The sequence below is a fragment of the Copadichromis virginalis genome, linkage group LG9 (assembly GCF_057382275.1).
Source record: "Copadichromis virginalis isolate Kocher_CV1m ecotype Utaka linkage group LG9, C_Virginalis_male_GT1.1, whole genome shotgun sequence".
NCBI classification, from domain to species: Eukaryota; Metazoa; Chordata; class Actinopteri; order Cichliformes; family Cichlidae; genus Copadichromis; species Copadichromis virginalis.
Genome location: NC_140626.1, coordinates 15,607,937 through 15,623,140, shown reverse-complemented (window position 1 = coordinate 15,623,140; position 15,204 = coordinate 15,607,937). Strand labels below are relative to the sequence as shown.

Below are 15,204 nucleotides of genomic sequence, written 5' to 3'. Positions count from 1 at the left end.
GCTTTTTTGTCAAATAAGAGATCGTTTTAGTTATCTTTTCTTTTCTCATCACAACAACAAAGACCTTTACACAGTTGTTCAAAATGTTTAGAGTCTGATGACGAGTAGTCTTGTAAATTATGTTTGTGCCAGTTCATTTCCCTGAATTTGTGCTGCAGCCCACGTGATGCCTGACCCTTCTGGACTGCAGAGTTGGGCTCACACTAAAGAGACTGATCAAGTGTACGGTGCAACCATGTGATTAGATTAGATTAGATCTTTAATCTCAAAAATTGAATTTCTTACCATTGCTAATAAGATGTCATGTTCAAATTCAATATGTATTTTATGCTTAAAATGTTTAAGTGGCAGCACTTGAATGTATCTTAAGACTGCTTTAAAAAAAAAAACTTGCAAAAATATAAATGGCTACTACATTAATCGAAATATGCAGCTATATAAAAAGTTAAAGGATTCATCACTGTATATAAGCCATAGAAGATTTGAAACTGCTCTGAAAAAATGAATGACCAAATAGCTTAAATAGCGTGAAGTAGTGTTTAATCAGTTAGAGCGGAGTTAAAGATGAAGATAAAAATCCTTGACCATGTGTTCCTACAATTCTAAGCATAAAGAAGCAATGACCAAAACAGTATTTACAAAAGAAAAGCACAAAAAAGGGAGAAAGGGTACCCTTGCTGCACTGCTTTCTGCTAGTCCTGCAGAAAGCTATGTTTAGACATAAATGTAAATTCGGCAAGTTAGCCACCCAGAATCCGCTCAGTAGTCTGCAAACAATTAAATTCGTTAGCAGGCAAGCTACGGTTAGCAAGCTGTGTGACTCTGTTGTGTTTTATAACATTTGCTGATAAAGACATTTTACAATGAATGGCTATTTAATGAGCACTTTGGTTGAATTAGCTGATATTATACTTTGCTAAGTTAGGTAGCTGCCTTTTTTCAGTATCCTGGTAGGTAATGTTAGCTTGCCTGTGAACCAGGCTGGATGCTAACAACCTAGCTTAACCAGATGTTAAGTTGAATGAATTCAAAGCTATTTTTAGCTGCTCCCTTATTCACAAGGAGTCCTCCACAGCAGGTAGCTCGGTACTGTTTGATTTGTGTCTCCCAGAATCACACTGAGGGACTTTTACTTGTTAGACAAATGTGCAAACCATGTTGAGTAGCTAGTTGGGCTAACTCCCAGGGGTTGGTTAGGTAATAAATCACTATTGGATAATTACTTCATTAGCTAAAGTTACAAAATAGCCAATATGAAATTCAAAACCATGTTTTAGGTATCTGAATTAGCTTTAGCTTGTTTTCTCAAGAGTTTTATTGTTTGTTTTTGTGCCCATGTGAAGTTTTTGATAAAGTTTTTGAAGTTCTAGGAGCTGTTTGATTCTTGACATTAGTAGAATTCTTAACTTTATTGATTCCGTACCGAATTGCCACTATGATGAAGCCTCGAGTTGAACAGTTGTCTCTGTTGTATGGTTTATGTCAATGAAGAGTGTGGCTTTCAGGTAAGAAACTTGCCTGATGGGGCCAAGAAATTACAACTGTTTAGTTTGTATTTAAATATAAACTAAGCACAAAAGACTAACCTCTAATCACACACTGGTACTTCTAGATAATGCCGAAAGAAATTTATGCAAGCCTCGGTAATATGGTGGCCTTACTTGTAGAGTGGGATATCAGGCTCCTTGCCCTCTGTTCTCAGGGTCAAACAACACTGCTGCAGCTGAGACTTGGGGTCGTTCCAGTCCTGGTTCAGAATGAACTCCTGCAACACACAAACAACACACACTTGAGACCAAACTATCTCTCTTCACCCACTCATTTCAAAGAATCAGAAACAATGAAAATGAACTGCAGTTACAACCATTCTCCTTCACTCCTTCATGCTTTTATTTCATTCCTGCCATCTCCAAGCTTTTACCCCCTTTTGGACTTATTTGCGCTCTCTCTGACTGGCTCTCCATCTATGACTTGGCGGTGAGCACAAATCACAGGCTACTTAAGACAAAAGCCAATCCCCGGCCAGAAATAAAGAGCGTCTGGGAGTCTCCCAGGTGTGCAGCTCTGATACATTTCTCTTATCCAAGGGGGACTTCTAAAAGCCCTTCCATTAACAGGGAAGCAGCCTTGTCATAAAAAGGCAGACTTTGAATCCAGAACTGTCTGCTCCTATTAATTTTCTACAAAGAGTGCTTCTGCTTCTCTCTCGCTTTGCAGCTCCCTCGCAGCCCCTCCATCTCTACTGTTCTTGCTTTCGTGCTTTGCTTCCCCTTCTTCCTCCTTTCCGGTTTTCCTCTCTCCGGGGGCATCCACACTCCTTTCGCTGAAGGCTGAGAAATTTGGCTGCAGCTTATAGCCTACCTCTTGTACATTTCGAGTGCGGTGATGCATTCACGCTCATGCAAACACCTTAACATGCATAATGGAGGGAAGAAGAAAAAAAACTGCGAACATAAGGAAAGGATTTATGTTCCCGGTTTTGCTTCTCTATTTCCATCTAAATTGGATGAAGCAGCACAGTTTGCAACACTGTGGTTTCCAGAGGGCTATGTAAGGAGACATGCTGGCTGTTTCACAACTTTTCTCTTGGAAGTGGAAATGAGGTGCTCTCTTGCAGCGACCATGACGCAAAGCTCAGCTCCTCTAGAGCTGGGGATTCTCCCTGGAGAGGCACACCAAGACAGCAATTAGCATGGCATATCAGACCGCTGCAGCAGCTTCACAAGGAGAGGTCCGTGCTGTGTGGGAAACTCGTACACGAGCACGCGTGTGTGTACGGACACCCGGTTTCAGTTTGTCTTTTCACTGCAGCAGCGGTAATAAAGGGAAAAACGGAGCTCTTCTATCTAAACTTAGACTTGAGCACTTAAGGATATAATGCCCGTCCCTTCCTAACGCGCATCTTGCCATTGAAGTTTTGACTGAAGCCTACTTATTCAGCTCTCGCAACACTCCAGAAGTGGATACCGTCAGCAACTTCAAGCACTTCTCGGATCAATAGAAAAACACAGACGACTAACATTAACAAGCCAATGCATGCATCCCAACGCCGTTGAGATTCCCATTAAAGATGACTAAAATAGCCACCCAAGCCGCCATTGTGAGAGGCATTCAAAAGCCAAGCACCACTTCAGGCCTCACGTCGATGCTAGTGCCATTAGGGCCCTGCCATTAGCTCCCCTCCTCATCATCTCCCCCCGGTTCGCTCGTTCCCCGTCTCTCTCTTAGGTGCTCGGCTCAGCAGCTCATTGATCAGGTGCGAGCGGTGAACAGCTATCAATAGGGACTCACCTTCAGTCGAGGGAAAAAGCAGACGTTCATGAATGTGTGCACGTACTCCAGGTCTTTATCAATGTAGAGAGCTGCGATGAAAGCTGCGAAAACAAAAGAGACAGAACGCCTTTTTAAACGAGAAAAAAAAGGAGGTGGGTGCTTTGCTTTGTTTAACAATCAGCTCCATTTCTGCTTCTGTAGTAAATAAAACATTAACAAAGACCAGAAGAGAGACCCGAGCAGCGGCCTCCCTCGGCGAGGGACGTGATGTTAATGTTAACAATTGGAAAAGATGGCTCTGTAGCCGACTGTCCTTTTCTATCACACAGGAAATTGGAACTACAAGGGCCACACAGAGTTCAGAGAAACATGTCATATATAAGATAAAATTGTATGTCAAGCTGAATAAATAACTGGCGGCCTAACTGCTCTGAGAACAAAAAAAACAAAAAAACCGAAATGTAAGCAGAAGGTGCTGGGTGTCATCTTCATCTCATGGCTGTCCCTTTGTTTTCCCCTTCCATTAGATGCCACTGCATTCACTCATCCCTGTGACTAAGACAGTGGGACATGAGAGAGAAATAATAGGTAATATATTTCAGGAGGCCAGTGAGGGCCCGCTGTAGCTGCAGGGCACAACTGTTCATATACAGAAGAGCTGCACTCATCTCCAGCGCTGCCCCGCGTCCTCTTCCCGTGTCATCAACTCTGCTCCGCTGCAAACTTTTGAGGGATGATTTGAAAGGCAAATGATATGAAGCCCTGTGTTGTTTTGTGATTCATGCATTATGGTCTGTCTATTGAACGCTGGCCTGAAAAACATTAGTGCTTTTTAGTCTTTTTTTCCTCATTTAATCTACCAAACTGGAATGGCTCATTTGCTATTCCCTTTGTATCACAGTTCCTGTCCCTGCCTGCTCCCCCTGTTGGCCTAATGTGGACCGCAAAAGGTCTCCTCCAATTCTCCGTTTCCATTCTCCTCTGCATGCAAATCCCTGCGCTCATGTTCAGCTTACACCTTCCTATAGTTCACCATGAACTTCCTTTAATTGCAGGATTGAAATCAAGTGAATGTTATCTCTAGCTTAATTTATCGGATTTGATGTACACCTAGGTGCTTGAGGGTTGAGGGACATTTATATGTGATAGGTAGGCAATGAAAAAAAACTCGAGATCTGCCAGAACAATCTGTTACAGCCCAATCAATACTGGAATTTATTAAGGGCCAAACCCTCGCAGATAAGCTGATCTGAACACCAGCTCACGTCAGCTTATAAAGTGTTTTATTTAAGCTCCTCAGGCCTGTCTGTGCAAGCCGCTCAGCAACCCCCCTTGAGTAGGGCTGTATCGGGTATCAACCATAATCAAATTTAGTGATCAATTTAATTAAAAATACAGTGAATCTGCCTCACTGTCGTTTTATTTGGCATCTTCATTTATAACTTGTATGACAGACATGTATATTTCTGACTGCTGGCTTGATTTTTAAACGAGAGCTTAATGTTAGTGCACTTGAAGAGGCCTTTGTTTATTTCATCTTCTTATCTCCGCCCCCCACTGGGCGCTATTGTGGGTGGAAAATTCTGCTGTGTGTGCAGAGATCATGACGCAAAGCGGAGAAGACAGGAATGAACTATTTAAAACACAGAAAACAGACTGGATGAGTTAGGAGAACTATAGGTCTGAAGTAAAGAAGTAAAGAGCCGTGCAGATGTTATATATCTGTTTGGACTGACATCCGTCCACTTATGTTAATTACTTACAATAAAGCCAAATCATTTATCGTACAGTATGTCAACATGTAAGTGTCTCATCATGCTGGAAGTGAGAAATAAACTCTTTTCCCTGCGTGTTGTGGAGTTTTTCCTGTGTTTGGGTCACACATTGTACATTACGGTGGGTGGATAATGGGTACATGTTAACCTCCTCTGCCTCCCACACAGGTGGTGCTATCGGTCATCAGCGATCGTCCAGAGGGACAATAGGATGATCGGACTGTGGAGCACAATGCCCAACTCACCCTCCACCCCAGGTTCTCTATTTGAAGAACCACATCTACTGTCATGAATGCTCTGCTAGGGCTGCTCAATTAATCGAATTTTAATCACGATTACGATCTGGGCTTTCAACGATCATTAAAAATGACTGAGCCGATTATTAGCCCCTCCCTCATTTATCCGCGACACCTTAAAGGCCGTCTGTGAAAATATTGTCGGGCATAAACCGGTCCGTGGCGCAAAAAAGGGTGGAGACCGCTGATTAAGAGGACCCGAGGGAAGCTCGGAAAGCTAAGCAGAAGTTATTTGGAGAGTGACTGCCGTTGGTTGAAAAGAGAGTTTAAAAAAAAAAAAAAACTTCAGTGGTGTTGCACACTATTTTATATTATTTTTTAAAGTCATTGTTAACCCTTTAAAGCCGGTCAGAGCAGCACGCTCCGTTTTGCGTAACTATTTTTAAATCCCTGTAGAACCTGAACCGCGTAAGCTAGCGCAATAATTTGTTTTGCATATGAAACCGGAGGAGTTGTACTTACATCTGATGCCATCAGCTTGTCCTCGGTCACGGTTTCGTTCCACATATAGCTTTGCAAAAATTGCATAAAAAGCGCTTGCATGAACAAAAACATAATATTCCAGAAACACGCTTTGCCGTTCCTGTCAGCTGTTCGTAACACTTCCCACAGTGAAATGATGCACATGCTGTTTTCTTTGCAAATTTGCATCATAGGATTGTTTTTTGTTTTTCCTGCAGTATATAAAAATTGCTGTATCTCCAAAATAAAACTATGAAGACACTCAAAATAAATTTCCTGTGGTGGGAAACTATTTTTTGCAACTTTATTGTATGTAAAGTTTTGAGGGATAAACCTCTTAAATTTCTCCAAGTAGAAATATATGTAAACAAAACAAAAGCGATTTTCAATTTTTTTGTAGTTTATTGCACTTTTTTGCAATTTATGTAATTACTATGGACTTAATGCATACATATTATTAAAATATGGGCTATAACAGTTGTATTGATGTATAGCAACTTGAAATGCTCCCACAAATGGCACTACAGCATGTAAAAAAATAATATAAGCTCTGGTGGACTTGGTTCTATGGTAGGTCTTAAAGGGTTAAATAAATATCGTCAAATAATCGTGATCTCAATTTCAGTGAACATAATCGTGATTATCATTTTTGCCATAATCGAGCAGCCCTATGCTCTGCTCCTGTTTTCCATGGATGTCTGTGGAGGTCCCGTCCCCCAAAACAGCGCCGCACCACCAAATTTAAGTTTCTGCAGGTAGAATAACAATCCTCTTACTGTTTAATGATATGCACTTGTGCTACTATATCATACGAGTTTAGTATGTATATGTAGAAAATTACATTTTACATGTGAAAAAATAAATCTGTCAGCGTAATGCAGTGGGAGGAAAGTATCGAGCACCACAGAGAGACAGCTTCTTAATGGCCTCCAGCATATATTTCCCATACAGTAATGGCATGTTTCCAATAAGTTACTATGGGCTGATTTATTTGCCTAGTTGCTTGTTGGCTGTTTCCTGGTTGTGATGGAGAGCGGCCTAGAAAAGGGCCATGGATTTCTAATTCGCTTGTCAGAAAAGAGTCTCAAAAGCACCGGTGACACGGGCTGATCCCTGACAGGCTTCCCACCCACAAACTCTACCAGATGAGTTTGACAGAACAACAGAAGTACCACCCTGATGGACTGAACTCTCCTCACTGTGGCAGCACCCCTGTTTACACCTTAAAGAGCAGGTAAAATTAACATAGGTCCTTATCACCAGAGCCACAGTAACAAGACTAAAATGCACAAATATGACCAAAATCATGAAAAACAGGTGGTCCAACACTAATTATATTGTACTCGTACTCATTATAATTTATACATACTAAAATAGATTTGAATGACAGTGGCAGGTGCTGCCTACTCACTGCCAGCGCCCTGGGGCACATTATTTTTCACTTCTTTGTTATTTCTATTTTTCTGTTTAGCTAATCATTAAAAACAAACTCACTGTCTTTGTGTAAACAGCAAAGAGACAAAAGCACAAACCCACCACTTTTGAAGCACATATATTGGCTGTATTTTCAGCATTTTAATCTTTAGTTATGAGACACGCTGTCATGTGTGGTGTCAGTATCCATTTCCTGGTCATTTCCACATAGAATCCAGTTGCACATCGTGGGGATTAACTGCCCACTGCCACTGATAATAACCAGAAATACCAAAATGTCCATTAAAGCAGGAGCAGAAAAATCCAACTAGACAATTCACCGATTGTTTTATGCTTAGCTGTGGCCCCATAAACATTGCAGCGAACACAAAAATAGCTGCCATGGTAAGAAAACTATTATCTATAATACTGCAAGTAATATGGCTTGTTATGGATATGTATGAATGAAGTAGTGGGCCATATCTAAGAGACAGAAAGCCATCTCTCTAACAGACTGAAGAGCACAGTGATATTACAAACTCCATGTCTGGAAAAGACTTTATATTGGTGGTGCTATTTAAGCTGCTTTGCATCCCACCTATACCCCAGCAGCAGGCCAAGTGGGGTAATCCAGACATTCAGCAACAGTTTCCAGACTTTCCCAAGCCAGATGAAATATATCATATTTCCAGCGGGTTTGGGTCCTCCCAGAAATCCTCCAAAGCAGCAGTTCTCAACCTTTTTTGCACCACGGACCGGTTTATGTCTGACAATAGTCTCACGGACCGGACTTTAAGGTATCGCAAATAAATACAACAAAATAAAACCGGTACCCCAAAAAAAGAAGATTTATTCCTAACACATGGGAAAAGACCTAGGCAAACCGAGTTAACGATAAAAACAATAAAAACCATAAAAAATAATTTCCCCCAGGGATCAATAAAGTATTCTGATTCTGAAATTTCACACCCGAGCTTCAACTCTCGGGGCCTGGTACCAGTCCATGGGTTGGGGACCGCTGCTCCAAAGGGAAGTGCACAGGAAGCATCCTAAGCAGAAGCTTGAGTCGCCTCAACTGACTCTTTTCAACAGAAAAGAGAAGTGCGTCTACTGTGACCTGCTATGGCAATGGTGTCCAATCCCGGGCCTCAAGGGCTGGTGTCCTACAGGCTTTAGATGTGTCCTTGATCCATCACAGCTGATTTAAATGGCTAAATTACCTCCTCAACATGTCTTGAAGTTCTCCAGACGTCTGGTAATGAACTAATCATTTGATTCAGGTGTGTGGACCCAGGGTGAGATCTAAAACCTGCAGGACACCGGCCCTCGAGGCCTGGAGTTGGCCAAGCCTGTTTGCTAAGCCTATTCCACCATTTTTCAGCAGAGAGTCATGCCCTCAGATTGCAGGTATACTGACTCTTATCATGGCTGCAAAAGATTCCAGTGCATTTAAAGGTTGAAGGCCAAGCTCTGATGAAGATAATGAAAAACAAAACGAAACAGGATTGTTTTTTTTTAGGTTCTCGAGATAGATGGACAGGATCAGCCCCCTCCTACCTAGGGCTGATCCTGTCTATGAATATCACAAACAGGATAGGATATAAGGGGGAGTCCTAGAGGAGTCTGACACTCACTGTAAATATGCTTGACTTTATGCCAGAAAGAGCTCTAACTTTGGTTATACAAGAACCGGATGGGCTATAAAAATGTAATTTTGGGAGTGCGGTCATAAACCTCGTCATGTAGACCTGGTGGTCAAACTCCCATGACCCATCCAGACTGCAGTTCTGATGAATCCAGTGATATTGCATACATTTATTGTACTGCAAGTCACATACTGGTAAAAAACAAAAGTCTTATTAAGCCTGCAGAACCACAAGCCAATTAATAGCTCATTAATTATGAGAAAATCTAGCAGCTGCAGCAGGAAGATTAAAAAAAGCCCAAAATAAAAACTACAGCGGCACACAGGGAGCATTTTCCAGCCTCTTAAGCAGAGAAGTGACTTTGTTTGACATCCACCACAGAGCGAACAAAGAAATCAATAATGTTACACCATGCTGCCATCTTAAACTGCACATTCTGGAGAGACATACAAGAAAAGGAGTCGGGTCTATAAAAGTCTATAAAGACGGTCTTTCTAGTCATTTTAGATTTGCAGAGATGAATCAAAGAGCTGGGAACCTACACTCCAACAAGTCGGCCAGAGTCTTGGTCCGCAGCGCGACTGGACGTTTGGTTTTGTCGTTGGTGATGGCGAACTCCTGCATTCCCAGCTCCTCGGCCACTTTGGCCTGCGTGCGGTTGTTTACCAGGGAGCTACGGAGGAGCTGCGGGCGAACAAACAGAGGATCGCATTTTAAAGTCCGCCTGTCAGAACACTGGAAACACCAGAGTAAGATCCACACTGCAGAAGTACACAGGAACATCAAAATGGAAGGGAAACATGAAATAATTCATCAAAGACAGACATGGTTACGCTGAATAAATGTTTCAGGGTGATTGCACGTTAGTCTGTTAAATATTGCATTGTGACTTGGAGCTGAGCGCCTTTACAACATGTTAGATTGGTTGAAGTACATTTAAGTCCCTAAAAGGAAAAACAAAAACACTTTAAATATAGCTACAAGATGTGGAAAAGAGCAAATGGAATGCAATATGACTGAATGTGTCTTGCTGTGATATGCCCTCCTTAACAGTACACACGCAATCACAATTGGAGCCACAGAAACACGCACTAGTTGAATGGGCACTTTTTCTTCCTCCCGATTTGAAATCCATTTCAGATGTACCCCGTCTTGACTCTTGGGCATTGCTGGAGCTTTCAGTCTCTAAACCAAAGCTCGCTGGATGCTTTTACAAAAATTACATCATGAAATATCCATAAAAAATAAAATAAAAAAATAACTGCAGAGGTTCTTATTCAGTTTTTAGACCAGCTCGATCCTTGCAGCCTCCAGCAGTGGGGTCCTCTGAAGAGAAGTGCTGATGCTCGACTAAAAAGACGGCGCCGCAATGCTGTTTGACGCCATCGGAAAATGGACTTGCGTGTTCAAAGTGTGATCATTTGCTTTGTACCTGTGGTACAAGCCGTGCAGGTTCGCGCACACGCGACTTTATTTTTCAGACACTTGACAGCTTTTGCAAAAATGTGCCAACAAAGATGTGTTGCTGAAAACCACTGAACAGTTCCGTCTCATGACAATACCCATCACGAGGAGTACAGTAAACATACAGGCACAGCATGAGGGGGGGTGAGTGGAAGAGAGCTGTGGAAGCAAAAAGGTAAAAAAAAAAAAAAAAAGAGGAAGATCACAGATTTATGAGAAGGGAAGAAGGTGGGGAAAGAAATATCACCCCTCAAATGATGTAAAAGGCAGGAGACGGTGGAATAAAGACCAAACACGGGTGTAAAAGAGGAAGATGTGAGAAGTACATGGCTGCAGGTGGAAAAAAAGCCTTAGGGGAGTGTTTTAAGTGATTTGATCTTACTGTTAAATGTCCTTCATGGTGGTCAGGAAAGTGGATGAAGAGATATTCTGTGGCTACCAGCTGCATGATGGAGTCTCCCAGGAACTCCATCCTCTGGTTGTGGCCCCTGGATAAGAAAAATAAAGGAACAGCGAGTGGGGTAAACAGAGGCGAGGCATGGAGAGAAAACACAAGGTTACCGAAGGATAATGTGGGGAATGAAACGATATGTGGGATGGGAGGAGGGTTAAAAAAAAGGGGGAACAGGGAGCGTTTCACATGAGGTCATTCATGTACACATCAATGGGGCATGAAAGGCATCGCGCTCTCTCGACAAATCTACCGAGCTTTTAGTCTTTTAACAGAAACGGCAAAGTCGGCTGATGTACATTTCATGGGTGGCCTCTGGGAACAGCTGCACTGACAGGGTGTGTGACAAGTCGGAAGCAGCCTGAAGTAGCAGGCCCTTATGAAGAAATCCTTCAGCTTTGATTGCAATTCAAATTTAAAGGTACGAAGAAGAAAAAAGAAAGAAAATAAAAATTCTGGTGCACCTGCAGGAGGGCCTGTCAAAATCCTAAGCCTACAAAAGGCAGCAACTGTGCGCGCAGCTTTAGAGAACATCTTTTAACCCTCCAACAATTCCTGGAAAAAGCTCATGGCAGCACTGTGATACTGTACATCAGCTCCCTGCCTTTCTCCACTACCAGTGAAAAGCAGGGAGGATACTGTAACTCCCCGCACAGTGTTAGACAGGGCAGGACGAGAGGGGTGTGAGGGGGGGTACGCAACTGCTGTTGCTGCTGTAATGGTCATTAATTAAACAGAATTATAGATTAGCATTGCAGATGTGGGCTGGTGCCATGCCAGGCAGGCAGGAAGCGTCGGGTAGGGTGGGCGTGAGCTAGCGCCATGCAAGCAGGGAGGTATATTCAGCAGCAGAGCGCATATCCATCTATAGCTAAGAGCTCCACGCAGGAGGGGAAGTCTGAAGATGAGAGAGGGAGAAGATGAGGAGGTGGTTGACATCAAAGAGAGAAAAAGGCCAAAGTTTATTGTCCAATTTTTAGCGCTTCTGCCTTTTATGAGCTGCCGCCAAAGAGATCTGAGGTTAAAACAGAGCGAAACTGCAGTTAAAGCATATTAAGCAGAAATGTGTCCGTCTAGATTTTTGATTAAAGTCTTCATTTGTTTTTTCTTTGTTCTTTTGACCAATTGTTTATCTCGGGGCGGCTGTGGTTCAGCAGGCAGAGCTGGCCGCCTGCCAATCGGAAGGTCGGTGGCTCAATCCTCGGCTCCTCCAGAACATATATCAAAGTGTTCCTGGGCAAGATACCGAGTCTGTGTGTCTTTGTGTGTGCGCAAGATAGTTAGAAAGCACTCAAAGGCATGGAATAAAGTGCTGCGCGAACGTGTGTGAATGGATGAAATCGGCTTTGAGTGCTCAGGTAGAGTAAAAGTGCACTATATAAGTACCGGCCCGTTTACCATTTACAATGAAAAATATACACTAGAACTGTTGAACTGGACCGACAGTTCTAAAACTCAATGCATCAGAAAAGTATTATCAAGTGTCATCCTTTTAAAAACGATCATACAGTGTTGAAGTTTTCGCTAAGCCTTTACACCTGTGTAGTTGGCTTTGGGTGTAATTATAAAGTTATGTCCACAAAATAAGTGACGACTGTTGTGATATTTTGATACCACGGTAGCATTTACAGGATATTGCTTTGTAGTGAAAACTGTTACTCAATAAGGCCCATTTACTAGTTGTTTTTCTCTTTCTCTCTGACCCAAGAATTGATGTGTAAGAATCACAGGCTGGTACCCCAAGGTCGAAAATACCACAGAGACGAGACCACTTCCTTACTCCCATCCTCCCTTCTTTATCTCTTAGAAAAAGGCTCGTTAAAGGCCAGGTGGTCCGTTTCAGAATTCACTAATGAAAGAACTCTGTATTCTATGTCTAGGAGTGTATTTTGCTGGAATGATCATAAATTGTAGCTGAACTGATAAACTACACAAAGGATACTTCTTTGCTCACAAGGCAGGAAGACGTTTCCTTATTTGGTCTGTACTGGTTTGAACTGAGAACTTGCTGACACACGAACCTTTTTTTCCTCTATATAAGCTGTTTTGTACTGAATAAACCTTTGAGTTGATTTGGGAAGGCAACCTGAAGCAGTCTGTGTTTCCTTGTTCTCCCAAGCTACTCCCGGCGCTGTAACTAACCCAGCTGAATGGCATACTTGAGTGTTACTTTGAATAATTAGGAATCTAATAAAGAAAGGACAGAACTCTGCTTATCGGTGCTCGTGCCTTGGAGGGAAACCGGGATGGAGATTTTCTCTTCAACGACCACACGTGATTTCAATTTCTCCCCTTCAAGGTAGCCTTCCAGCATGGCTGTTAATTTCCAATCACACCCTGGAAGTTGTTTTGTCACCACATGCACTTGTGACTCAATATGTCTGGGATCTTATCCAGTGCGCCCAAACAATTTTAATTTCAGTTTGTGGATGTAAAAAAAAAAAAAAAAAAAAAACCCTTTCAGTGCACTTGGTGCCAACAGTTCAGGTTTGTGGTTTTCTGGATGTTAAAGTAGAATTTTGGAACGATTCGGTCACGACTTCACGGTGCACAACCCCGTGAATGTCAAACAAAATGGTGAGCATGCTCTTGGTTGCACTCCAGACTTAATGCATTTCCTTTGAGCTTGAACACTGAAGGCTGCTGTTTGGTTATTGAGTTGTAGCCAGAAACCCAGATCTCAGCATCGCTGATGATCCTTGACATGAAAGTTTGGTCAGTTTAACAGAAAAGGCTCTCGGAGGCCTGTGGTGAATTTCAAGTAGTAAACAAACTACTTTCAGGAAGAGAGTTAATATTAGCAGCCATGCTGGAAGCACTCTACAGGTGCACAAGGAGAGATACTCATCCAAACTTAAATCCACCCAAGTGGGTCTCTCCTAATGGCCCACCTAAGAATGAACGGCGACTGGGCCCGGACCTGCCTCGTAGAAACCCGTCTTGACAGATGACAATTTTTTTTTAATCAGTTCTAAAAACTGCTTTTGTGTCCACTGTGAAAGTTTTGTTGCTGCTCTTTTGTTTTAGCTGTTATGTGTATTGTTATTTCTTTTATTTGACTTGATGATGGCAGAAGCATAAGAAGTAGGAGTGCTAACTTCAAACTACAACACCAGCATAATGTTGCCGTCTTCACGTTTAATCGATTTTCCTCGTAACTCTTTATATTCATTTTACTTGTCACTCAAACTCCTCTTAAATATTTAGATGTTTAATACAAGAAAGAAGAAACCGATTTGAATTGTTGCGCACTCAAAGATCACAGAACAGTTGATACACCAAGAACTTTTTGATATCACTGTGTATTCGAGGCCCAGGACAGAGCTTCATTAGGAGTGAAGGGACACTGCCTAATGCAGACTCCACATTAAAAATAATCACAGAGCGTCTTAATGAAAAGGCTCTGCTTCATGAGAGCGTGGAGAACTGAGGTTGGGAAAAGCAGGGGGACAAGGGGAGGGGAACAAAGACCAGAGATCAGTCAGTTTTCATCCTGCACCTCAGCACTGTACATGTGCACACGTGTGGTAAAAGGCTCAAAATCTATCACGTATACCGTTTGAGAGCTGAGTAAAACCGGGGATGCCAGAAAGAATGTGGTGGATAGGAGACGATTGAAAAGGTGTAGTGTGAGCTAATTTCACATCCAATAGGAGGCAGAGCGGGAAGGCAAAGAGGGGAGTGACAGTGAGAGATGAAACGAAAAAACAGGCAAGAGATGGGGGGAAAAAGAAGAGAGAGTAGGTCAAAGAGGAATGCGTCGCCGTGTGAAGCGGCACAAAGAGCCATCCCTTATTCACTTCAACAGCAGAGGCACAATGCTCCAGTAAGGTGGGGGAAATTGAAGTAAAGTGTGGAGCCAAGGTCTTTATTTGCCTTTGACTTTGATCTAAAATACCTTTAACAGGCCCTCTGAAGAGGCGGCGACAGGCTGCCCGCTCCAAAAAGGGGCAAGTGCACCATTTTTAAAGCCTATTTTTCTCTTTTTAGGGAAATAATGTTCTTGTTTCATATGTGCATGCTTGTGTAAGCTTCAGATGTGTAATCGCCAACTACTTTTGACAAAGTTTTGCTTTAGTTGGGGGAAACTGGAGCGGTCACTTTGGACTCCGAACGTAAGGAAACAGTGATTTTAGGCAACCGGGAAAAAAAAAGGGGGGGAAACCATTTGCACCGCATGAAAAGAGCAGTTTTAATTTAAAATGACTCTCTGACAGAAAGAAATCTCAGGGTCTCCTCTAGCAAAGCTGCACTGAACAGAAAATGAAGCTGGAATTAGATTTATATAAAAGCTTAATTTACAAACTATTTAATAAACTATGTAATGTAACAGGCTGAAAGCTTGCATTATTTGAGCTCATTTTATTCAATCTCACGGTCAGGAAATTCTTTATAGGAGATCATCCAAGTGGAATTCTATTTGC

General features: G+C 42.3%; 1 protein-coding gene across 3 annotated transcripts in view; it reads right to left on the bottom strand.

The window, feature by feature from the left end:
• drosha (drosha ribonuclease III) overlaps nt 1-15,204 on the bottom strand; it is a 143,619-nt gene that overhangs the window by 16,289 nt on the left and 112,126 nt on the right. For all 3 annotated transcript variants that reach the window (XM_085467946.1, XM_085467944.1, XM_085467947.1), the window contains 4 exons: nt 10,712-10,817; nt 9,408-9,549; nt 3,292-3,374; nt 1,662-1,765 (listed from right to left, as the gene is read on the bottom strand). In XM_085467946.1, the coding sequence (XP_085324072.1) occupies nt 1,662-1,765; nt 3,292-3,374; nt 9,408-9,549; nt 10,712-10,817 (435 nt within the window). The remainder of the gene's footprint in view (nt 1-1,661; nt 1,766-3,291; nt 3,375-9,407; nt 9,550-10,711; nt 10,818-15,204) is intronic.